The sequence below is a fragment of the Desmodus rotundus genome, chromosome 2, assembly GCF_022682495.2.
Source record: "Desmodus rotundus isolate HL8 chromosome 2, HLdesRot8A.1, whole genome shotgun sequence".
NCBI lineage: Eukaryota > Metazoa > Chordata > Mammalia > Chiroptera > Phyllostomidae > Desmodus > Desmodus rotundus.
Window position 1 is genome coordinate 146,506,268 of NC_071388.1, and position 26,330 is coordinate 146,532,597.

At 38.0% G+C, this 26,330-nt stretch overlaps 1 protein-coding gene across 6 annotated transcripts in view; it reads right to left on the minus strand.

Moving 5' to 3' along the window:
* The window catches only part of CYTIP (cytohesin 1 interacting protein), a 64,764-nt gene that overhangs the window by 6,717 nt on the left and 31,717 nt on the right, over nucleotides 1-26,330 (minus strand). For 3 of the 6 annotated variants that reach the window (XM_045187428.2, XM_045187427.2, XM_045187429.2), the window contains 6 exons: nucleotides 19,312-19,471; nucleotides 12,690-12,739; nucleotides 12,414-12,468; nucleotides 8,923-9,025; nucleotides 8,614-8,707; nucleotides 5,776-5,845 (listed from right to left, as the gene is read on the minus strand). In XM_045187428.2, the coding sequence (XP_045043363.2) occupies nucleotides 5,776-5,845; nucleotides 8,614-8,707; nucleotides 8,923-9,025; nucleotides 12,414-12,468; nucleotides 12,690-12,739; nucleotides 19,312-19,467 (528 nt within the window). In that variant the 5' untranslated portion in view covers nucleotides 19,468-19,471. Of the gene's footprint in view, nucleotides 1-5,775; nucleotides 5,846-8,613; nucleotides 8,708-8,922; nucleotides 9,026-12,413; nucleotides 12,469-12,689; nucleotides 12,740-19,311; nucleotides 19,680-26,330 lie in introns of those variants that run through there. The other 3 variants (XM_045187430.2, XM_045187431.3, XM_024579853.4) reach the window with 2 other exon arrangements.

Genomic DNA, 26,330 nt, shown 5'->3' on the forward strand with positions numbered 1-26,330 from the left:
TCCTTCCTCACAGCTCAACTCATGACGACAGTAGCTCAGGGTGGGAATAAAGTGGCTGATGTGATGATCAGGACGGCAGGTGAGGCCTAGACCAGCCCACACACTGGGTGGAGGTGATGGGAACTGAAAGCCAAACAGGCTGAAGGCAACTGACAAGGCAGTGCCAAAGGCTCCTTCTCTCTCCTTCTCTTTGTTCTCTACTCCACCCCTTCCTTTGCTATTTCAGGTGCCCACAGCCAGCCTAAGCAGGCAGGCACAGCTCAGCTTTGCCTGCGGACACCAGTGCCAGAGGAAAGGCAGCCCAGTTGGAAACAGCAGATAAAGTATGAAAAGGAAGAGAAAAAGAAGTACATTTAGAAGGGGAAAGCCTAAGGAAAAGAAAATAAATGCTTAAGGGGAAAATGGCTGTTGTCTCAATTCAGGGACTAAACAATCACAGAGCAGGATTTTCCAATCCTTGGTAACGGTAGCATTCAGCAGCAATCTTATGGTTGCTAAAATAATATGCAAGCAATAAATTCAAGCCATAAAATGCCCAGCTCCACTAATTTCTTGTTCTTTCTGTAGTACAATGAAGTCTATATGGCTATAAGACTGCCAGGCTACAGATATCACAGCTGTTATCTGGGTGAACTTTTCATGGGTCACATGGAGGTCAGAGTTAGGGAAACAAGGACTATAGAACTAACAAGATCTGGCCTATATACCAACTCCTTTCTTCTTTCTCAGAGAGGTTTATCTCCTGCAAGTGTATAGTCAATTAGGGGAGCACAAAGCTAGCTTGACAGTCAAAACTAAATACATACAGAGGACAAGTTGTATTTTTGCACCGACTTATCCAGTAATACAAAGTCAGGGCTTGCCACATACTTAATTTTGGGGGGAAAAAAAACAAAGCTTTTAAAATACCTAATCTCTTGATCTTGCCCAGTCATCTAAGGATGCCGTCACTTAAACCAAGAAAATACCAGTGTAAAGAGCAAATATGTCAAAGTGACTAAGAGTTTTTAGTCTGTATGTAAACTTCCCTATTTTTCCCAGTCTGGTTCTGGCTGCTATTAACATCACAGCTGTGTATTTGGACAAATTTAATCTCTCACCATTAGAAGACAATTAAAGCACATGGGAGATTCAACCATACTGGCCACACCCTTCACTGTGCTGAGGTCAGTGCCTGGTCCTTAGCAGCAGCTCTGTAAATACTGGCTGAATGAGCCTATAAAAGAATGGCTTCCTGAAACAATTTTCAACTATCACAAACTATATATTTTTAATTGGCTATATTTCCAATGTGTCCAATCTACATGAAACACACAAAAAGCTAAATATACCCATGGCACTTTGCTATTTTTGTTGCGCTTCCATGGATAACATGCTATTTAATTTTCCTAACTGTCCAAAAAAAGTTCCAGATTAGAAAATAAAGGTTCAATGTAGCAAAATATTTCCCAAGAGCTACAAACCCAGTAAATAACAGAGTTAGAAAAAAGTAAGTCCCCCAGCTAGCCCGTTGGATGTCCTATTTTCATGCTAAACATTTGAATCATAGGTCATGAGAAAGGGAATCCCTGAGAACACGATGAGACTTTGAGGAACAGAATGCACACTTACGTAGGACACACAAACTAAATGTCATCGTGTGAAGGGAAAGCCAGCCGGGTCCCCGTGATAGGTCAGACCCATGAACTGGAATTCTCATAATTTCAAGATTAGAGAAGGGAGAGAAATGCAAGATGGTAAGCAGGAAAGAACCCAAAGGTCTGCTGGACTCGGAGAAACAGAAAGAGGTAGCAAGAAATTTGGATCTTATGGTGAGGTATATAGTTTAAATGCACTTATGCAGCACAGGCCAGAGACAAGTCTCCTGCTTCAGAAAAGAACTTTGGCTGAAGCTCCACCAGAATGAAAAGGAGTCTGGGAAAGAACCTAATGGTGGCTGTGGCTCATGGAGAGCTATGGCTGTACCTAGGAGGGACAAGAGCACATAAGTGCAGCCTCATGACCTGAGCCAAGCAGCACACTGACCCTCCAGGGAAGACATCCAAGCTGCTAGACCTGGTTCTGGATTGGGAGCCTTGAAGTGTATAGTGGAGGCAATTGCCCCACTATCATGCTGAGTGGAAGAGAGAGGCCACCATACAGGGGAAGTAGGCAATCTAAACTCCAAAACACCCGCTGGAGTTTAGTAACAAGGACAACAAAATTGATAATCAGTACACAGATTCTCTCCAAATAAAATGAAAATAAGGGTGTCCAAAAAAGACTCTAAAATCAGAGTATTTACAATCCTCTGAGAGAGAAATAATATCAATGTTAATAAGAAATTTGAAACAAAAAAGAACAGATAAAAATGAAAATAGCTATTTGAAAATCAAAAATTAACTTTTATTAGAAAGAAAACATTCTATACAGAATACAGACAACATTACTGAAGCTAGTACTATGGAATTCAAAAAGAACATAAAAAGATATAGTAATACAAATATGAAAGAATGGTTAGGAAGCTTGGAAGGTAAATCAAGAGACTCTAAAACACTATGTCTAACAGGAACTGCAGAAGATAATTCAGGGAATGGAATGGTAGAGAAGGTACAGTTGACCCTTGAGCAATGTGGGATCCCCTTCTACCCTGGCACAGTGAAAACATGGCATATAAACACTTAACTTTGGACTCCCCACACTTAACTGTATAGTCTACTGTTGACCAGAAGCCTTTCCAATAACATAAACAATCGATTAATGTTTATTTTGCATGTTATATGTATTACATATTATATTCTTACAATAAAATAAGCTAGAGAAAATGTTATTAAGAGAATTGTAAGGAGGAGAAAATATATTTACAGGGCTGTGTTGTATTTATTGATGCCTTAAATTTACATCATCTGTTTACAAGATGAAAAAAAAATCCATGTGTAAGCGAACCCATACAGTTCAAACCCATGTTATTGAAGAGTCAATTGACTGTTTGAAGAGATGAAGCTGATACTTTCCCAAAACTAAAGAAAGTCACCAGTGTGCCCAGTGCCCAGATTGAAAGGGCACTGAAAATTCAAAGTTCTAAGCAGTATAAATTTAGAAATGAATTCAGACATAATCACATTGTGGTGAAACTGTAGATTGGTAAAGACAAAAGAACAGCTTAAAAGCAACCAGCAAAAGATAAAAGATTGGCACAAACTGAAATACTGTTTTTTAACTTTATTTATTTTTTAAATTAATTTGAGAGAGAGAAAGAAAGAGAGAGAGACCACTTTGCTGTTCTACTTATTTACGCATGCATTAGCTGTTTCTTAAATGTGCCCTGACCAGGGGTTGAACCCACAACCGAAATACTGCACTCAACAAGCTTCTAGAGAGAATTACCAAGAAATAAAAAGATGAGAAGGCATGAAAAGTAGTACAAATAAAAATGGGGATGTAACCAGTTGTAATAGAAAACAAAAACTGAGAATAGAATTTTTATTATAAATGCATGTAATAAATTGAAAGTTTAAAAATTTTTTAACAAAAACATAATTCAATAACACTGGATCCAAAAAATGCCCCCAAAACAGAAAGGCTGAGCAGTCTCATAACTAATAAAGAAACTGAAACAATTTAGAAGTATCCCCACCAAAAAAAAACTTCAAGCCCGGATGACTAAGATACTCCCCGGCTCACGCTGAAAGGGCAGTAAATGTGACACCAAAATTATGGAGTGACAACTTGAGGGGGGAGGTACAGGCCATTCTACTTGTAAAGTGAAGCTACCCTCAAGTATCTAAAGAAAATACTAGCAAATCAAATCTACAAATATATATTTTAAAAGACTATAAATTACGATCAGATTGGGTTTGTTTTGGAAATGCTAGGGTGGTTTTACATTAGAAAATCTTCAAATATCACTCATCATATTGACAGATTTTTTTTAATAAAAAATGAGAAGACTATCTTAATACAGGCAAAAAAAAGTATTTGGTAAAATTTAGTATACAAGCCCTATAAATGCAACCAGCAAACTTGGGGTAGAAGGTAGCCTCCTTAGCCTGAAAAATATATTCATAGAGAAAACTCATTTCTAATATGAAAGAGTCAACAGAATTCCCTTTAAAGTCAAGAACGAAACCAGGATGCTAACAATTATAGTGTAGATTCATCATTGCACTGTAGAACCTAGCCAGTTAGTAAGAAAAAGGACTGAATGTTGTTTTTCATCTGTTACCTTAACAGATAATTATTATCTTTATAGAAAACCCAAAATATATAGATAATTTATTAGAAATTATACAATTTAGCAAGGTGTTTGAACATGGTAATAGCATAGAAAATTTATTTTACATACCTATATACTACTCTCAATCAAAATATTAATTTTTAGGTAAAGAAACTATAATTAGAACATACTCCTAAGTCATAAAAGAGTAAATCTAACAAAAGATTTGTAGACTCTTTTATTTACTTCAAAAACATTTTCTGATTTATGCATACAATTTTACATATATTTTGTTATGTTAATTTTTATGGACTTCTAAATTTTCTTAATAAATATAATCTATTAATTTAAATTGTTTAAATTTATTATTCTTAGTTTTTAAACCCAATAGTCTTGCTGAACTCCCTTTATTCTAATAAAATGTTTATAGATTCCCTTAGGTTTTTCTGTACAGATATAAATAATACTATCTGTAGATAATGAAAGTCTTGCCCCTTAGTCTCCAATTATTCAACTGTGTTTGAAAAAAGAAAAGCAAAAACCATAAAGATGTCAATTGATCTCATTTGTTCTATAAATGAAATTTAATTTCTATGGAAATATGAACAGAAAAATTTTTTCAAAGAATTTTACAAATTCATTTTAAAAAATAACAGGGATAAGTGAAATAAGATGTTGACAAAGAAAACAGGACTTGTTAATGAATCGGGTTGGGGGAAACAAATGCAAAATAAAATATAAATAATACATAGTAACTCCACCCTCATGGGCTCAATAATTTAAATTGCATTCTTCATAAAGAAAACTAATAAATGGCAGCTATTGCTAAACAAAGCCCTAGTGTGCAGCTGACTGTAGTAAAGCGTGGGATCCTTGCTTGAGGGGTTGTGTCAGTGCCGTGCAGAGGGCAGCCCAGGGACAGTGTCCCTTGGGGCTGGAGGAGCCGTCTGGACTTCAAGGCCTGGCAGAGCCTCAGCAGTCTGCTGAGATTTTTAAGATTCTCAAGGAGCCACCCCAGGGAATTTTTGTTTAACATCCTGCATTGTGCGCTATCTCCTAAAAACTTTATTTTTCCTTCTCCAAAATTGGATAGTGAGTGTGCCAGTGGAAACAGATTCAAGAACAGCCACAGGAGTACCGGAGATGATTGTTGTAGTAAGAATGAGGCAGAAAGGAAGGACACAGAGGAAGATAATAGAAAGCAAAAAGTCCATGTATTTCTGCCCACACACGCAGCACTTGAAAAAATGACAAAAAGACCAGCTCCTCCTCCTTTGTTTCCCCCCAAACAAAATGTAAATCAAGACAGATGGGTGCTTTAATGAAAAGTTCTTCAACTAATGTGCCCACCTTATGGTTGACTTTCTGAGCCTGAAAGACACTCAGAAGGAGGAAGGAAGTGATTTGCACTGGTTTTTGAAATTTAATTTTCCTGCGAAGCTAACTCTATGGCTCTTGATAATTCAACAGGCTAGACTCGTCATCCTCAAGGGCCATCTAAATTCCTCAAACAGATCTTTATTCTACCACTCACACGCTCAAGGATGAAACACGTACTTCACTGTATTAAATTAAATTACCTTTAAAACTTGCAGCTTTGTTTCGAGCTCGGCTTTTTTGAGAATTGTTGTTCCATTAAAAGTTTCTACCCTGTTTTAAGAAAGAAAGGAGGGGAGGGTATTAGCATGAGTGAGTCATTCAAACAAGTACCATCCTTAGGAAGTACTACAATTTGAGCGCAGACTAGCCTTAAATGTTACAATTCTCCTGGCACTGCAAAGGTCTGGACCTAGCCCAAATCTTTTAACAACATTCAGAGATAGAAAATAGGAAAAAGAAAGAAAGAAGCAAACAAACAAAAAACCAACTCCACTTGAGACGGTCACTGAAAGATTCCGGCTAATTGGTAAATTGTAGCTCACTTTACGTAACCCACTGTGCAGCAACCATGCTTATTCTTTGCTAGAATCTATTCTTGTGGGGTCTGGCTGAATCGCCCTATTGTTTAGTGAATGTCTATTGGACATTTACTGTGTGCACACTCTAGACACCATGCTATGCAGGAGGAGTATGGCGGCAACAACAAGCACTGGGACTTTACACAGTGGCATCAACATGCTATTTCTTGAAATGGAAAAATCTTTCCCTCTCCACGATGCCAGGAACCTTTATTCCTGTAAATTGCCTTAATTTTGGAAGTAGAACAAATAAAACCAGAAGTACTGTAAGATAATAATCTTCATATGAGTCTCTTACCTCAAAATCTTTTACGTTCAAAAACTTTAATCCCACAATTATCAGTTTAATGGTATTCTTTCTCCCTATACCTTTCTAAAAATAAAATAAATAAAAAAGACTTGTTCTATCCTGAGTGATTGATTTGTTTTGTGGACACAGATTAGAGGCCTTTATTTTGACTACTAAGCCATCAATCTGAATAGGATAAATTTCAGGTGTGAACCACACACCTATGCATTTTTGAAGTATTGGTTCAAATTCCTTCTAATAAATAAGCTGTTAGTCTTGAAAGATGCAAGAATTTTTCAAGGCATGGTAAACTAACAGCATTAACGTAGAGATAAATTTTCCTCAATTTCTAATAACATCATACCCAAGATAATGAGATGATAGCCAGCCAAGACATTATCTGCTTTCTCATCAGGGCAGTCTTGATTCTGGGCAATGGTGAGAATCCCTGCAAATCTGTTCCATTGGGATTTGTAATGTTGATCTGACCTGCCCAAGCAATAAATATCTATAGGCAGAACCTCAGGCTGAGACTGGTTGCTCTCTTCAGTATTAGTAGACTGTCTCTCACTTTCCTGATCTTTGACTTTCCAACTATCTCTACCCATTACTTCTTAATTTTCTGCCTGAGGTCTGCTCACTGTTACCAACCTTCTGGTGGTAATAGAGGACTGAGCCTAACTCCATGGATCCCATGAGTTCACAATAAAGAGAAGCTTCAATCTGCAAAGTAAAAACCATATAGAGTCCAAGAGGAAATGCTAGCAGTTAGACTCAGTCCTTTATCACCATCAGTCACTTTTACAACTACTCCTAGACACACCCAAAACATCCTTTGAAGTTTTAGACTAGAATCATTGGAGAATGTCCAGAAGATTTTCTACTGGCAGCTTGCAGTGAGCAGCTGTGATGTGGCTGAAGAGATCTTGGCATTCAGAGTAGGTGGTCATGTTCCAACCTTGTGACTTACTACATGGTTGATCTTAACTAAACCTAAATTAAGTTTCAGTTACTTGACTTATAAATAGTAATAAAACTAACCTCGTCAAGTGGCTGTGAAAAACAAATGAGAAAATATAGGACCTACCTTAACGAGGATTAATCCTAAACTATTTAGCTGGGCTGGTAGACCCATACTCTGCCCCAGGCCAACTCCCTATCTTCATCCTTTCTTATATCATGCCTAGTTCCCCAACCCCCAATTTCACTGGCTTTCTTTCTCTCCCTTGGATGTGCCAAGCCCATTTTGACAACTCAGAGACCTCTCTCTTTACCTTACATGCTCTCTTATGAAGAATTAATATAACCATCCTTCTCTTCAGTTAGGTCTCAGCTCAAATTCCACCTCCTCAGAGAGGACCATTTTAAACACCTAAGCTAAAGTATCAGCTCTTCAACTTGATGTTTTATCCCATTTATTATTGCACTTTCTTTGTAGCAGTGATCAATAATTGAAATATCAAAAATATTTATTTCTGCAGGTTTTTCTTATCCATCTCCTTCCTTCTCCCCTGAGCCCATCACAGTACTGGAAACATAGTATTTGCTCGAGAATTTTCATTTCAACAAATCAATGAATTCCATCTTTTAACTAAGTACTAAAGTCTTGTTAAGTTCTAGGGATAGTATAGTTGAAAAGTAAGTCAAATCTCCAATAGGGAAGACGATGTCCCACTAGCGAGTTTGGAATAGTAGCAGGTATGAGTGTGTGTGTGCAGGGTAGAAAGGGTGGGCCGGCTTTGTTCTTCTTTCCAAATAGACCACTAGATGAGAAAAACAATTGCCTTGTTGTATAAGACAAAAAACCTCAACCTTTCTGACCTTTTATTTGTTCTAACTACGAGACTATATCAGCCATGGAAATTGGGCCATTTCCTGTTGTTCAAAGAGAATGAATGCCAGTTTAATTGAATTTAATATTGAAATTGTGTAAATGTTCTCCCTGCTACTCAGATGTCTGGGCTGTCAATGTCCTCTGACTTCAGATGTTGACAACATGTTCAAGTTTGAGGAAACCTTGAAAAACTAAAGGAACTGATAAAAACGTCTGTATCCAATTCCAAAGTTATGGCGCATTGCCGCCCTTCTGTGATCCTGAACAATAAGTCTATTCATTCACTCAACAGGCATCATGAGAGACCGTAACATTTTTGAGGCAGATGGATAGTTACGTTAGCATGTTTCCTGACGATCTGATCAGGTCAACAACTTGCTTGTGGGTAAAGCCTTCTGTGCCCACACCATTGATATTTGCAAGGACATCACCTGGGAGATGCCAAGAAAAAAACGAGCGTTAAAGAGGTTGGTTAAATAATCTTTCCTGACATGCAAACGAAGAAAAACAAGCAAGCCTCAAGCCTTAACAACATAAAGGCGCTAAGAAAATGCAAAGCAACAATAGTTTCCTGACCTTCCCTATCAAAAAGTTTTCTCTTCTTGCTATTTAAACAATTCTTAACATTAGGATAGTTATCAGTTACCGGCTTGCAGGCCAGCACAGTGCGCTGGGCTGTCCTCCTGGATCTTGCAGATCAGAGTACACAGCTCTGAGGAGCAGGTGTTCTGGTTCTGGAGCCTGTAAGTCTGCAAAAGTTAAAGTGATACGTAATTACTATTCAAAAAAGCTCAAAACCTAGTCGTCAAAAAAATGAAATAGTGTCAGTTAACATAAGAGGTATAATGGTAAATGCAAAGAACAAATTGGAAAGGTTTTCCTGAATATAAATTAAGTTAAGTATACCGATTTTACAGTCTTACCAATCTGCAGCCAACCCCAGTCATTTAAAAAAGTATGCCTTGAGGAAAAAAGGTGGGAAAAGATTGGATCAAGCTTTCATATTTTCAGGTCTATGAGGCCACCTCATGCTAACATTATTGCATATTTATTGAGAAAAATTAAGCTTGTCATTTCCCAGTGGGATAAAACAATGGTGGCCAAGAGCAAAGAGAAAGATGTGCATGAGGATCCCCCATGCTAAAGTACTCACGACCGGAGTGGACAAAACAGTACACAGCAATGGAGATATACCATCATGATTATTTACATTAGCATTCTGCAGATAATGACAATCTGCCCTGCATTAATTCAAAAGTACTATGATCCACTTGCCTTGAATACTCATTGGTTCATTAATTACCTAACTAAATTAGAAAAAGTTATGCTTTGCCTCTTGCCTCAATTTGGCAAAAGCAGTTGGTTTTTCAAATTGTACCAAGAACACTGGATAAATGTTTGCTACATAGAGTGACCCAATGACTTATAACTAACACGTTTTTCTTTTTCACACAATTAAATTATGAGGTCTAGTTCCATCAAGACTCAAGATCGCCATTCTAATTTGAGTAAGTCTTTTAAACATCTGATTCCTAAGATTAAACCACATTCCAATACTGCCTCCGTATGGAGAAATTAATGTCTGATGGTCATTCCTTCTTATTTACCAGAATTACAAGCTCCAGAACCAGAAGTCAGTCATGTGCAAACAACTTCTAGAAATTTGACTTTGTTAACCTGTATGGGATTTCTATTCACTCACGAAGGCATTTAGAATCCCCATATCTTAAGGTAAAATGGAACTTTAAGAGCATGTACTGTATTTTCCATCTCTGTCAGAGACCCTGAACAGTTTTTCTGCCAGGGAGCCTTCTTGCCACAGCCCAGACCTTTCCAGTGATGGGAGAGTGGCCTACTGTATGTGGTACGTGAACCAAAGCTATAACAATCATCACGTTGAGAAACCACTGTTATAACAACTGTATTAGCCATGAGAACCTGCCCTCTATGTCCAGTGAGCAAAGTGAGTACGGTGAAGGGGCGATGTTGATTTATGTAGTTGGAATCTGTGTATCTTTGCCAACAGCTTAAAATTCCCGGGTTAGAGATAGGGAAGTAAAGGCAGAAGTCCCAATGTTATAGAAAAAAGAAAGATAATAAATTGAATCTCAGTCTCTCATTCTCTCTCTCTCTCTCTCTCTCTAGTCTGTCTTCTGTTCTCACTTTTAATGACAAAACAGTCATTAGAGACACAAAAGTCACATTGTCCTTTCTCATGCCCAGTGATGCTCATTCTAACACTTGTCATTTGCTGATCTTCTATTAGTACCAGGCACATTACTAAATATTTTATATGTGTTATTTAACTTGAAATTCCTAAAAACACATAAGGCAAGCACGGAGAAAACAAAAAGGACTCAGGTGTGCCTGAGTCTAGAGCCTGTGTTTCTAGCATGTTGTATGATCCTCACTAACAGCATATGAGTAGCACCCATGGAAAGTGGACTTGTTCGCTTCCAACAAGCCCTTCACTTGGTAGACCAGGACCCAAACAGTTGTTAAAAATGGGTGCACAAGATGGGCACATGAGGGTCTATCTGGTCTTCAAAAAGTTCCCACGGCATTTCTCCTATTTGATGACTATGCAAATCTTATAAGTACTAGGGAAGAGATACGGTATGGAGCGGGTACTGGAAAGTGCGTGCCAGAAAGAAATGTGCAGAGGAGTGGGGTCCTGCATCACTGAGATAACGTGTGTGCTCCAGTTCAGAGGTGAAGCCATTAGCCCACGTTGTGGTACAAAGGCTCACGGTGCTATTGCCTGTGACCTACTAATGATAGTTTTGACTCTTGCTCCGGGTAGAATAAGTGTTTATGGTACGGGGGGAACACAGAGGAGCAGTGACATATCATACAAGGGTGAGAAAAAAATCTTAATCTGTCACTTTAAATAAGAGTATGTGAGTAGTCACTGATCCTGTTTTCAGTAGCAATGGCTGCACATCTTTGTGCATAATTCTCACTTAAAAAGAAGCAGTCACAAAAAGTACAGTCTCTGCAATAGAACAGGGAGTGTTTTGTGGGAATGGGAACTAAGTACTATGCTTTTAAAACCTGATGGAAGAATTACACATTTCCCCAAATTTAAAAATAGAAGAGTTCAGAAAGCAGAAGGTATCTTCTTTTCTCCTACAGCCTTCTCCCTGTTCATTGAAGGTAGAGTTCCATTTTGTTTCTTTATTTATAAAGCATTTTTACTTAGCAGCTTCCTGTTCCTTATCTTAAAATACACGCTGGCTTTCCAATTGTGGGTCTGACACTTAACCACACAAGTTTTCTGAAAGCAGCACCAAAGCTAAGCCCTGAGAGATGATATGCAATGAAAAAATAGGATTGTGCAAAATACACCTAAAAGAAACACAAAAGTATAATGGGAAAAATGGTTAATACCTAAGCTACTACTGTTGCAATTAATTGCACTAGATTTCCTTTGACCTATCTCACCATCTTTATAAATATGGCCATTAAAAAGCAGACAGCAAGTAAGAAATGAAATTCTTAGGCTATTACATAGAAACCTATAGACCGTATTCCAAATTTCCTAAAACATGCAAGTAGAGCAATGCTCTTAAGTGTTTCAAACAATAATTATAATGTGTCATCATTGATAAAATGTACAAATTTCTCATAAAATAAAATCCTTAGTATTTTTGAAATGTAATAGGAGCTATTTGTGAATGCATACAGCCCTTATATACAAATATATATGCTTTCATGTATTTCTTGAATATCAAACTATAGATCTAGAATCTGGCTGCAGTATAAAAAATGATTATGCAAACACATCAGGAATGAAAATATACAAAATGCACTTTTATAAAGAGCATTTCACTCTTTTATTTAAGACCTGGCTGCTATCAAGCATTTCCGATTAGTCTCTGACTTACTGGAAGGCCGGAGCCACTAAGAATAGCGTTGAGCAAGTCTCAGGGGCCTTTATTTTATTTATATGCTTCAATGTCTTCTTTCCTTGACGGTATCAAAAACAATAAAGAACTACCAAAACAACGGCGCATTGAGTGAAAATCACAGTCCCCATCATCCTCCGATCCCGATTTCCTTCTTTCTTTGCAAATAGCCTGATACTACTAGCGCCACCATCTTCGTTACAAGTCTGGAAAATTTGAAACTGCCCACCTGAATTTCAAATCCAAATGTTCCATTATCCGGCTTTTCCACAGTAATAAGCTTTCTGTAATAAAAAATAAAAAAATGTAATAAAAAACTATGCATGAGGATCAACGTATCACATTTGTCACATACTTATTTTTAAAACTGTCACAATTTAAAATAGCTGACATTTATGTAAATTGTGGTACTGTAACTCTGTGCGTGTGTGTTATCAGTAAGTCTGGAGAGCTGTGTTCCTACATATCTTGGTGAGAGATCAAAAAAATAAATGAATCTCTTTACCTTTGAGACCAGGAAAAGTCACCTAAAGAACTTGATCTCGACAAAGCAAGCTGAAAAATACAACAAGCACACAGTTATCAAAAGGTCCTTAAAACACATCTGCAAATGTTCTAAGTCACAAAGGACTTTGTTCTTTACCACCTCTGGCCCAGCTCAAAGAAGGTGAAGGCAGTAGTTTCCATTCTTGAGTGATGGCAAAGGAGAGCTGGCAAAGGGAAGTTCAGGCATTCTGTTTAAAAGATTAAAAAGGGCTCCGATAATAATACACTGTGGCAAGAGTTAATGTAATGTGGCGAAACTCCAAAGCTTCCCAAAAGAACTTCATATCTAATCTGTATTAAAAATAGCCTCTGAGAGATTAACCATAGCAATTTACAATCACACTGAAATCCAAAGAAAAATAACACCCACGGAATGGCATATAAAACCCAAATACTTAATAGTTTTTGGAGATGCTGATGAAATAATTGTGTTTATTATAAAATACTTATTTTAACATGTTACTTTTTAAAGCAGGTTAAAATAATCTCTAAAGAACAGCAATACAACTCAAGTAAAACCAAACACTCAAACCCTCAGTTCTGTTTATGATTTATTTTTGTGATAGTTTAGGAAGAGTGCAGTGAGATTTCCAGCCAAGAAAGGAAAGGAACCTCCAAATGGTATAAATGACAAAAAGAATATCACCCTTGCTCCATGTTTTGGAAAAAGATCATGTAAACATAAAATTCCAAAATACAATCAACCATTGTAGATTGAGTAAAAGTTAACAAAAGGTTGCATCTTGTTTTTATGTGTTCTTCTAAGTGATTAAAGTGTGTTTTTGTGTGTATTTTGTTTATTTGTTTAGAAATTAACAAATATTAATTAGCCTTTCTCAAGTGCTGGTTTAGGGGCCCAAAACATAAGCTTATGCTACTAGCTAACCCCTGATGTTTAACTGTCAACTTAATACATAAAATGTCAGCAGATCACTACATAATAAGTCTAAACAAATATAAACAATAAGTAGAGGATGAAAACTGGAAGAAGAAAAACACATAGAAGAGATTAATGCACAAAACAAATCTTCATTAGGCATTCATTAGCAAAGAAGTCTACACCACTATAAGGAATTTGAATTACCCAGTACCAAATGCCTACATTCTGACAAATGTTCCAGAATGGCTCAGATTCCAGAATTTTGCTCTTGGCCAGTCAAGTTAATGTGATGGAGAGCTGGTCTCTTTCCACTGAGATGATACAAATTAATTACATTTTCCTTTCTTTCAGTTCTGAACCTCAAGTCATGTATATTATCCTAAAGACTGTGATAGGAAAGCTGAGACCCAAAAAGATTCTCTAGAGTTGAAAAAAAATACTTGTTTTTAACTTTTAAGGACTGACTGTGGAAGACCTACTATTTATATTGTTTATTTCAGCCTGATTTTGTACTGAGAAGTATCAAGAGAGAGCGGAGACCGTTCAGTTATGTAGTAGACCAACTTCTGGTGGAGGACAGCAGTGAACTTGAGATTCCCAAGCATTCTCAATCTTTCCTTTATACTGTTACTCTCGTTTTCTTAATTTTTTCTCATTATTTGCATCCTCTTGGCTTCTATCCTTATTTCAGATTGTAAGGTACTTAGGTAGGTCACATCCAATTACCTGTAACCATAACTAGGGTTTATATCTGAAAATATAACTCTTGCTATCAATATTCATCAGATTAGTCATAGCATTGACGGGAACCTCAAGAGTTCAGCTGGTCTACCCTCAACCTACCTTCTATATCAAAAATCATTTTAGAGAGATCAAAATGTTCTAAGATCAAATCAAAATGTTCTAGGATCAAATCTAAAACCTTTTAAATCCACAAGACAAGTTGAAACACTGTATAGAGAAGGAATCTCCCCACCTGTCTCCTGCTTCCTTTCCTATATAGCTAATTGACTTGTTGAAAATGAAAATATTTGCCTAGCACAACGTGAGAAGCATAGCAGATACTCGGTTCCTATGGGCTGACTAATTTGGGTTATCAGTGACACAGAAAAAAATCAGATTAAGTCAAATTATAAATTAGTTTCCATTCCAGATTAGCAATGAGCCTGTTTTAGGCACCTAACATTTAAATAAAAAACTATTTAAATAAATTAGGCTCCATCAAATTCCCTGACATGTGCCATATCTTGACACAAAGCCTACTTGCTTTTGATCAGGGCTGTCAGACGGAGGTGATGTGGAAAGGAATGTGCTCAGGGATCGACCTTGTTCACACACCAGACTATCTGCCTGAGTGAAAAGAAGTATGTCTAAGGTCTTATCAAAGGTCTTAAACTTTGGGAAAGGTCTTCCCTGCAGCCCTTTCCCCAACATGAACAGTCCTGTTCTAGGATCTAACTAGCAGAGTCTCTAGTCCCAGACAGCCCTTCCGAGTCTTTTCTCATTTTTTCTCAGGGTTGTAGTGATGGCACCAAAACTCATGAATGAGGAACTGGTGTGCAATGAACAGCATATGCTGGCAACAGCTGTCTTTTATTACACATTAGCTAATATGAGAAAGCTAGGTTTAGCAATTTGGCAATTCACTTGTGACTGCTGAGTACACAGAGCTCTTTAACCTCTTGCTAGCCACTAATATAAAGATGCCTGTGTTGAGTTTATGATCCCTCTTCTTTCAGTTTTAGTCAGATGACTTAAAAATCAGGCATTAATATTCAAGATGTAATTGTTCCTGCTATCCAGAGATTCACAATGCCCTTTTTCAGTGGGAAACCAAGACCAAGCACTTTAACTGTCAGTTTGCGAAAGAGGGATGACCTGTAGCTCAGCCAGAGAGGCTGCCAGGCTCAGAGGAGCTCAAAGGTCAATACTGCAGGTTCTTCTGCTGTTAAGTAAAACAGACTGTTACTTCCTGGTCCCCACTCTGTGTACTCATTTCCTGAAAGTGTTGGGGGAAGAGAGAGGGGGAAGTCACTTCTTCACAGATGAGGGATTTTGTTTTTATTTACACTTCCAAAACCATGTGCTCTGCTCCCTTTCCAGTCCCCTGCCTCACTCTCCCCAGTTCCTCCATGAATACAGCTTTCTTTCTTTTTCCTTTTACATCAGGATTCCTAGGCTAGCAGGGCTGCACAATTGATTCTAAGATAGAGCAAAATAAAGGCACTGAACTCAATTGCTTAACTGGCAATTGCCCCTAAGGAAACCAAAGAGGGTCGCTGCTTCCCAGGGAAGTCTCATTTGGGCTTGCGAACCTCTTTTTCAGGAAGATCTGTCAGAGCTTGACTCCCAGCGTGCAAAAATATGGATTAGAGAATAGTTTTCCAATTCTTTTGTGTTGAAATTAACAGTTCTCTACCAAAAAGATTTATTATTAAATGAGCAAAATACCTTGTTGCAGTTAGGGGCACTTGAGCGTTTGGTAACAGATGGGTGCGCGGCCACAAACTATGTGAAAACTCCAAGGGCAGAGCCCATCCCAGAAATACTCACATCACAGAGCTGAGCACTACATCCTGTATCTGAAGTTTTAAGTAAAATTCCCCTTCCAAAAGCTGTCTGTTTAGTAATGCAGTTGAACAAGATGGGTTTGAACTGTGCAGGTCCACTTATATGCAAATTTTAAAAAATACTGTAAACGTATTTTTTCTTTCTTATGATTTTCTTAATACTTTCTTTTTTCTAGCCTACTTTACTGTAAGAATACACTATATAATACATACAACTTACGACAACGTATGTGTTCATCAACTGTTTATGGTCTCGCTAAGGCTTCCCATCAAAAGTAGGCTATTAAAACTTAAGACTGGGGAGTCAAAATTTATATGCTGATATTCAAGTGTTAGCACCCCTAAACCCCACATTGTTCAAGGATCAACTGTAATTTGATAACCAAAAGAAAATCAGGCCAAGAGATTCAGTGTGTGATAGCACTAATGTATATTTAAGCTTCTCCCCTTTCAGGTCCCTGGCCTTACGACAGCATTTGGTAAAAACTGTTTGCGAAGAGCAAGCCTAGTCCCGGGCATCACAACTTTTCTAGACTATCCTTATGCTCCCCGGTCTCCTTCCTCCAGTGTTTTCCTTTGCAGGTATTTTTTTTCTAAAACCATGTTCAGAAATAGAAACTGCACTAGGTTGTCTGTCACCTCCTACAAATACAAGTGCTACGATAATATGCACACACAGAAATCTATTTTTAAGAGATTCTGAGTGTAACACCCAAATGATTCTGAAGATTAATCTGAAACTGCAGGCTAACTAGATGCAGCTTTGCAGAAACCAAAGCCAACAATATCGAGAATCATGAATTGTTGACGTCAGCCCTGAAAGGGGTGAAAATAGCAGTGGGCAGAGACACACCTGCTCGTGGCCTCACAGAGATCCTCTCGCCTGCAGTTCAGTCAGTGCCAAATGGGTGATCAGTCGCTAAAAACCTGTTCAAGGAAATGCACACCCTTTTGGAAAATTGTGAAATGTTGGGATAGACTTGCGCCAAATCTCACTGATGACAGTTGTATAGAATCAGAAGTATTGTGTACATGAAGTTTTGTTTTGCTTTTATTTGCTTAAAAGTAATTCCCACAGCTGTAAGAAAAAGCTATTTGACTAGGAGGCATCCACCATGGGAAAGAACGAGAGAAAAAGGGGAAGAGAAGACCTAGAAAAGATGAGAACAGACAAATAAATGAATTGGTGTTGGAATGTGTGTGTATATATGTGTGAGCATATATACTACACCCACGTGAACAGACATACATACTTGGGTGCATTTCATATGCCTAAATCCTTCTCATTATCTTCTTCCAACCACCTCCCCCTGATGGCCTTTCTTCATTTCATGCTATCTTCACTCAGCCTTAAAGACCAGATGTCACTCCTCTGTCTTCATTGCCTTTGGTATTCAAAACTTTGGGTCTCCTCTCCAGCCCCTCCATTTTTTCTTTCTCTAACTAGTGCAAAAGTTGCTTTCTCACCACTAGTCCCCACCCACTTACCAACAGACCGCATTTCTAGAATAAGGTTCCTAAATTCCTTGCCTGCTCAAACACACTCAGTGGCTCCCTGAGCTGCTCAAATCACTGCTTCCTAGGGGAAGTGTCCATGTGTTTTTGCGCAGCCACTTAGCTCTGAGGTCTCCCTTCACCTCTCACACAGACACTGGGTCCTCCTGGCCCAGGAACATGCCATTACCTAAACATCCCTTAAAGGTCCCGAGATCTGTGCTTCAACATTAATTATTCCCTCGTTCTGGAATATCCAATATCTGGAATATTTCTCCTCCAAGGTTATATCAAAGGCACATAGTTGGATTCAAGCATTTATGCTTTTACTTTGTATAGCACCTATTCCTTCTGCCTACTTAATCGTAAACCCAATAAGGACAGGAAACATATTCTTCTCATCTTTGTACCTCCTATACTGTTCTTCACCTGAAAACTGGATAAAGATTTCGGCACTTCCCAGAGTTGCTTTATTTTCACACAGGTAGTAAATCAATGGACACACTCATCATTAAACTAAACTTAATGTCATAAAGTCATTTTGGGATTGAAAAGATGGATAATCCAAAGCAGCACAAATGATGTTCTTGGTGTCATCGGTGTGAAAAACCCCAAGGAGTCAGCCATACACATCCCTGAGAAAAGCGATGCTGCTGCTCCAGCTCCCTAATCCTGAAATTAGAAGGCTGAAGGGAGCGAGCACGTGATGCACTTGCAACGCTGAAGGCCAAAATACTATGCTTTCCAACGATTCCAAGTATTTTCGGTACAAGTGCTATATCTAAACTCAGGTATGCACTTGGGGTATTATAGCAGGTTATATAACTGAAGGGGTGTTATGCTTTTAATTTTTTTTAAACTGGAAGTCAAAGAGTAAAAAAAAAATCACAAATTCAGTTAGACATGGACTTTTCCAAATGTGTTTCTCTCACTAGGGAAATCCTTTGCAGTAAACATAAAAATAATAGCATAATTATTGAGCATATACTATATTTCAGTCTCTGTGTTAAGCACTGCATGTTTCCTCACTTAAGCAGCAGAAGAGCCCCATAGGATGCTTCTATTATCATCCTCACTGTGGAAAAAAAAAGAAATCTGAATCTTAAAGGGGCAAGTGACTTGCTCAAGATCCCTCCGCTATTAAGTGACTGAGCTGGTGTTCAATCTGGCACGTACTTCACCAATAAAAACCTTGTGCCCATGCCTCAAAGCTGAAGATAACTTAGTCCCCATGACCTGTCCTCAAAAAATGTGCTCTCCTTTGATGATGAACTGAAATGCCTCTCCATGACCAGGAGCGAGGCCACAGGGAAAGAATCAATGGGACACACACAGGGAAAAAATTAAGAATTCTCATATTGGGCTTTAAGTTTGATGTGCTTAATCATTTTTGTTTTACCTAAACACCTCTTCAAATGAGAAAAGCAACCTTCTTTTAAGTTTTGCCATGACAAAGAAAGTTTGGTTATGGTCTTAAAGTTTCAGGCTAGTACCTAGTACTGGCTGGGCTCCTCACCTCCTTCCTCACTCCTCTTAGAAGTCTCTGAAGTAACGTTTCAGTATGAAGTCCGACAAACGTATCACTCTGCTATCATCAGAACATGAACACGCTAAAAGTTACAAAATAGCAATCATACCTGCTTTCGTCCCCGAGGCAAAGTAGCCACAGTGTCAGCCAGCATTTGAAGCCTTCTGTTATCATCCATGGAAAAGTTGCCAGTGAGTGTGGGGTAAGAGCTATATGCCGGGCCAGTGCAGTAGTCCACCAAATTGCCATTGCTGCTCTGTTGCATGAGCCTTTGTAAAGACATTGTGAATAAAGATCACTCCAGCTGGTACATGGCTGAGTGGCCTGCACGATGGGGGAAGCTAAAAGTAAAACCCTCTGACAAGTAATCACAAGTAGCAAAGCAGAAAGAGCCCATGTGACTTCTGTGGTTTGAGGTACTTGTTACAGAAACCCTATCTTGCAGTTCACTCCCCTTTTGCAGTGTTTTTTCTTTCCCTTTGAACCTAAAGCTACTTTTCACTATTAAAAAAGAATCAACTTATTTTTCTCTCTTCAAACAGCCAGAACTCTTATGCGTTCATGTTCTATGGCAAGTTGTGTTCAAAACACCATCTGCCCTTTTTTTTAAAAGGAAGAAAGAAAAACTTCCCCTAGTTCTGCCATTTGTTCCCCATCCATTTTCCTATTTAATACGAACAGTGCAATGTAAAAGCCAGGGTGTGCGAACATTCAGTTCTCGTGAATATAAGCAAGAATTACAGGGTCTGATCATAATGTTCTCTCACAAAGTCCTTGTAGTGTACTTTCCCCAAAGTACACTGTAGCTCATTAATGTTCATCTGAAAGACATTATATGTGCCACTCGGGCTGTAACCATTCAGCATTCTCCTGGTTGTCCTCTAACTACTTTGTCCCGGCTAACATTATCCATCATCTTTACAAGGAACAAGGGGCGGAGAAGACCAGCACATTTAGGGCACGGAGTTGGCCATATTTTACAGCGGACTTCGCTGCAGCATCAGCAAGTGGTCCTGGGGGAAGAACAGAGGGGGCAGGAAACCAGCAGGCAAACCCCGGCGGCACAAGGATGTTGCCAGTTGTCCTAGTGTGCGCATATGGGCCAAAGACACTATCATGAAGTACTCGAGATCCAGATACTTTTCTTGGCTTGGGGTGGGGACGTGCAGTTTTGAGAGCACTGCTTTCAGAGGAGGAGCGAGGGGTGTAAGCAGAAGGGGGAATCAAAACAAAATTCAAATAGAGAAGTTTCAGATCATCTGAAAAGTAAAGTATGATTTTCAAAATCATTTTGAGGGTTAATAGTAGAATTTAAAAGAGTTAGAGACTCTTTGAATGAAAATGGAAGTCAAGGTGAATTCAGCTCAAGCAGAACCTGCGAAATGTAAAAATAGTAAAATCTTCTGAGTTAACAGCGCTTTACAGGTGACATATTCTTTATATAAAATAGTCCACACTTATCACTTGGTACAAAGCGAAGTATTACTATGGAGTTCTGTTTTAAGGAAGAAGAATTCAAAAGGAAACACTTTAAAGAAAATGACTTTAATTCTCTGTGAACTGCCCTATCCATCACCAAATGCATGTACACCCAGCAAGGATGCTCTCATCCACCCCCGAGTAGTCTAAAGGCAAGGATGCAGGTGAAAATCTGCTGTCGTTTACCAAGGTATGCTTGCAAAGCACCGTCAGAGCCTGGATTACCATTAGCCCGACTCGTGTTCATTCAGGTAGACATGGGAGGAAGTGGATACTCAAAAAATAAGGAGGATTCCTCTGTGTCCTTCTGATTTTAACTGTTGACGGGGTTTTTTGTTCATTTTATTTTAGGTTATTTTTCTTTATTTGCATAAGAAGACTTTATTTGTCTTCCTGGAATGTTACAGAATTTTATGGTTTGGGTTCGCTTATTCTGTTTATTTTGGCTTTTTGCCTTACTTGCACAGAAGCCTTTATTTAGCTACCTAGCCTGATGTAGAAGGTGGGTTTAAGTCACACAGATAATATTTGAATATTTTATATTTGAATTTATATAAGGTAAATTTAATTTGGTAAGGTTACTCTCATATATGAGAGCCCACTAACTGTGACAACTGCTTTGTCTTATTTCTCTTTTGTTTGAGTGACTGGTCTGGCGGATGAGTGTTCCCTTCTTCCCCATGCAGTGTGGATCATTGGGATTCTCAGAGCATCCCCCCTAGAGGAGTAGCCTTTCAGAAAAGAATAAACTAAAACCCTACAATCAGGACTGGCTCTGGAAAATAACCAGCTCAGGAAAGGGGGGGCGGGAAAGTCATGAAGTCCCTGTATTAGAAATCCCAAAGTGGATGCAAACAAATATGAGCTTACAGTTGTGACATACATATTTAAAATAGCAGACATGCACACAAAGCTTTAAACCTAATATGAATGATAGTTAACAATACATCATATCCATTATGTTGTTAACACAAGGAAACAATTTTCTAAACTATTACAGTTTCATCCAGTCAAATCATGAAGCTATGCATACATTACTGTGTCATCCAAGAGATTAAGCCACTGAATTCATCTGAAACCTTAAGCAGATCATATAGATCACTTTTTTGTGAATCTGCTTGGTAAGATAATTTCAAACCTTCTTTTAAATGTAAAAGTAAATGTCCTGATACTTTCATTTGGTTCACTTATTACATAGAATCTTCATTAATTGCATTTTTAAAAATTATGCCTTGACTGGTGTGGCTCAGTGGATTGAGCTCCAGCCTGCAAACCAAAGGGTTGCTAGTTCAATTCCTGGTCAGGGCACATGCCTGGGTTGCGAGCCAGGTCCCCAGCAGGGGGCGTGCGAGAGGCAACCACAGAGTAATGTTTCCCTCTCTTTCTCCCTCCCTTCACCTCTCTCTAAAAATAAATAAACGATATGTATTTTTTAATTCTACTTTTTAATTTACTTTGGGTTTAAAGAGAGTACTCTGAGCATGGAGGGCATATGAAAGAGGGGAATCTCTAAGAGGGTCCATGTTGAAGGTGTAAAGTACAGTAGTATGTGGTCACTTGGAGATGATCTGGATGTGGATAGGTTTTTAAAAGGACCTTTGTTTATGGACTTCCCAAAGGACTATACGAAATTCTCTGTAGGTGCAGACAAGTTTGATTCTTTAGGAAACAGTCTACAGTAATTTTAAAACTGCACTCCTCGGACTGTAAGGAGATCCTTTGAGTTACCTGGAGAAGGAGGGAAGAGGAGGACAAAGAAGGAGGCATGGGAGGAGGATTCTGAGATTGTGAGCCCTGATTTCAGCCACAGCAGTTCTGCTTTTAATTGCTTTATAGTGTGTTCTTCCTCATACCACATGGTTTCCTTAGGTTACAGAATAAAAATTGAATTAACAAACACTGTGCAAAGAACAGTACCCTACTTAGTCCCTCTACAGGAAAACACCACACCACTAATAAGAACCCCGATTTCAACAGACATGCCTCTGTTTTGAAAGGCTAAAAATCCTAATATTAAAAATTCTCTTTAAGCATAAACACAAAGTAATGTGTGTAATCAGTAGACAAAGGATCCCTAATTCTGAACATGTCTAAAACTATTTTAAAACAATCTCTCTCTATGAATTTATTAAGACAAGGGTGGAAAGGGTTTAACTGAACTAAGGTACATGTGCATCCTAAGAGAATTGTTCTATGTTGTGGAGATAGATGTCAAAATAATTTTAAATATGTAAAATAACAGCAGAAAATATAGAATATTTTAGTAAGATTAGGTTGGGAATGGTTTTCCTAACAATACATAAGTATGCAAAGGTGTTTAGCAAAATAAAGATTAAAAACTTCGTTCAATGAGAGCTCTTTGTGCATAGGTTAAAGCTAACTGGAAGATAGCAAGAAATTATTTGTGATATACAATTGATTAAAGGCTTTTATAAAGACTTCTTAAAATTATACTTTGCAGAAAAGTGTTCTTGAAAGGAGCAAAATTTATGAAAAAGATAATTTAAAAGAAATGTAAATCAACATATTTATTAAAGGATATTAAAACATATTAGTAAGAAGAAAAGTAAAATTTCAACCAAAAGCTAGACACTGATTTTTGTCCACCAAATAAACAAAAAATAAAAATTGGTAATTTCCAGTGGTGGAAAAGTTAGAAGTAAATGGGCTCTTAGCACTTTGTAGAAATATAAATCAATTAAACTTCATTAGTAGGGTAAGTTGACAGTATTGAAATTTGAAACATGTATGCCAGGAAGTCTACTTGTGAGGATTGCCCCTACAGAAGTACTCTTACATGGGTGGAGAACGGCACAGAGTGTCCCTGTGGCGCTGTCTGTAATTGCGAAAAATGGAAGCGTTAATGTATCATTCAGAAGTGGCGAAAGCTTGTAATAATTTAATTTAATGTATCTGCACCCATTAGAAAATCTAAAATAAACAGTTATATGCATAAAGTCCTTTAAAACGCAGTAGGGGAAAGATAGAAAACGACGTGCATAACATGATCCCATTTATGTTTTCTTCTTAAAGAAAGATCACGTATATATGCACACTAACATGTGTAGACATAAAAAAGACTACACAGACATATATATATATAACTTGTTGATAGTAACGTCTTTTGACTTTATAGGTCTTCATGCTTCCATTTCTGCTTACTGATGAGAATTAGTCACCTATCCACTGGATGTTTGGTGCTTGTGTATACCCACTGATTCTTCTTAGTGGGATTTTTTCACCCTTTTAGGTAATTCTTTCATATTTCCTCATCATTTTCTCCCATCCAAGTAAAATGTCTCCTCTGAAAGGACTGCTGAAGTCTCCACAAAATAGTATAGTAAAGGAGAGTAACCCAATTATGAGCCACTAAATTTTATGGAAGTCAAGGGCATTGATTTGTCCTATTGAAATCCACCGTTTCTAAAAAAGCAGTTCTCAACAGCTTCATTCTTTCTCATTAGTCATTTATTACCTCTACCCTCCCCACCCCGTACACCGAGTCCCAGTGCAACACTTAAGTCTTTTATCAAAATTTAAGATAAACAAGAGACAGTCAGTGCTCCCTCCACTTCCCTTAGCTAACACCCTGCGTCACCCTCAGAGGCCAGCTTTTACTTAAGTTGCTCAATGTGTCTGGGCAGTGCCACCCCACAGAATTAGGAAAGGTCTCAGGACTTCACAACGTTACTTCTTAAAAAGCAAGAAACTTGTTTGGGACTGGAATTCTGCGTAAATACTTAGAACAACAAAACACCCACCTGAGATCTAGGTGATTTCTCCCTGGCCTTTGAATAAAATCTAAACTCCTTACTTAGCCTGTTGTTTGAGGTCTTGAATGTTCTAGTAGCTCCTTTGACCTCATGTCACACCATATCCAGGTCACACTGACGTTCCTCACACCCCTAAAAAGTTTCCAATCTACATAAAGTAATACAATCTGTAGATAGTTAACCATAATAAAAGGAATAGGGCCAATTATTGGTTTCTATCTGTTAAGGCTTGAATTATATCTCCCCAAAAATACACTGAAATCATAAACCTTGGTACCTATGAACCTGACCTTACTTAGATAGGCTCTTTGCAGATGTAATCAAGGTGAGGTCTTGTAGTGGGCCTAATCCAATATTATGACTGGCGTCCTTATAAGAAGAGGAAAGTGCCATGTTGAAGATAGAAACACATGAATAACACAATGTGATGACAGAGGCAGATTTGGGGTTGGAAGCTTTGCAGGTGAAACCAAAAAACACCAAGGATCAGTGATCACCCCAAGAAGCTAGGGCGAAGCAAGGAAGGATTCTACCCAGAGTCTCAGAGGGAGCATGGCCCTGCTAATACCAAGATTTCAGACTTCTAGATTCTAGAACTATGAGAGGAAAAAAATTCTGTGGTTTTTAAGATACTAAATTTGTGGTAATTTGTCACAGCATCCCTAGGAAAATCACATAATATCCATTCTTCTTTATATTTAGAGGTATTGATAAAATTGGAATGTGCTGTCAATCTCAAGAACAGATTATTTTAATTTGCATTTCTCTGATGATTAGTGATGTTGAGCATCTTTTCATTGTCTATTGGCCATTTCTATGTCCTCTTTGAAGAAGTGTCTATTCAGGTCCTTTGCCCATTTTTTAATTGGACTGCTTGTTTTTTTGGTATTGAGTTTTTTAGTGTATTATAAATTTTGGATATTAACTGTTTGTCCAGTGTATTGGTGAATATGTCCACCCATTATGGGTTGTCTTTTTATTTTGTTGATGGTCTCCTTTAATGCGTAAAAACTTTTTAGTTTGATGTAGTCCCATTTGTTAATTTTTTCTTTGTTGCCCTTGCCTGGGGAGATATATCTGATAAAAAATTGCTATGAATAATGTACAAGATTTTGCTGTCTATGTTTTCTTCTAGGATTTTTGTGGTTTCAGGTCTAACATTTAAGTCTTTGATCCATTTTGAATTTATTCCTGTGTGTGGTGTAAAAAGGTGGTCTAGTTTCATTTTTCTGCACATATCTGTCTAATTTTCCCAACACCGTTTATTGAATGAACTATCTTTAGTCCACGATATGTGCTTGCTTCCTCTATCAAATATTAATTGATTATAAAAGTGTGGGGGTTTTTTCTTGGTTCTCTATTCTGTTCCATTGATCTACATGTCTGTTTTTATGCCAGTACCATGCTGTTTTGATTACTATGGCCTTATAATATAGTTTGATGTTAAGTAGCGTGATTCCTCCAACTTGGTTCACCACAATGAGATATCACTTCACACTGGTCAGAATGGCTCTCATCAATAAATCAACAAACTGGTGAGGATATGGAGGAAAGGGAACACTTTCGTGGTGTTGGTGGGAATGCAAACTATTGAAACCACTGTGGAAAGCAGTATGGAAGTACCTCAAAACTTAAAAATGGATTTGCCTTTTAACCCAGCAATCCCACTTCTAGGAATATATCCAGAGAAACAAAACACTAATTAGAAAGAACATAAGCACCCCTATGTTTATTGTAGCATTATTTACAGTCTCCAAGATATGGAAGCAGCCCAAGTGTCCATCAGTAGATGAATGGATGAAACAACTATGTGACATTTACAGAGTGGAATACTACTCAGCCATAAAAAAGAAGAAAAATTTACCCTTTGTGATAG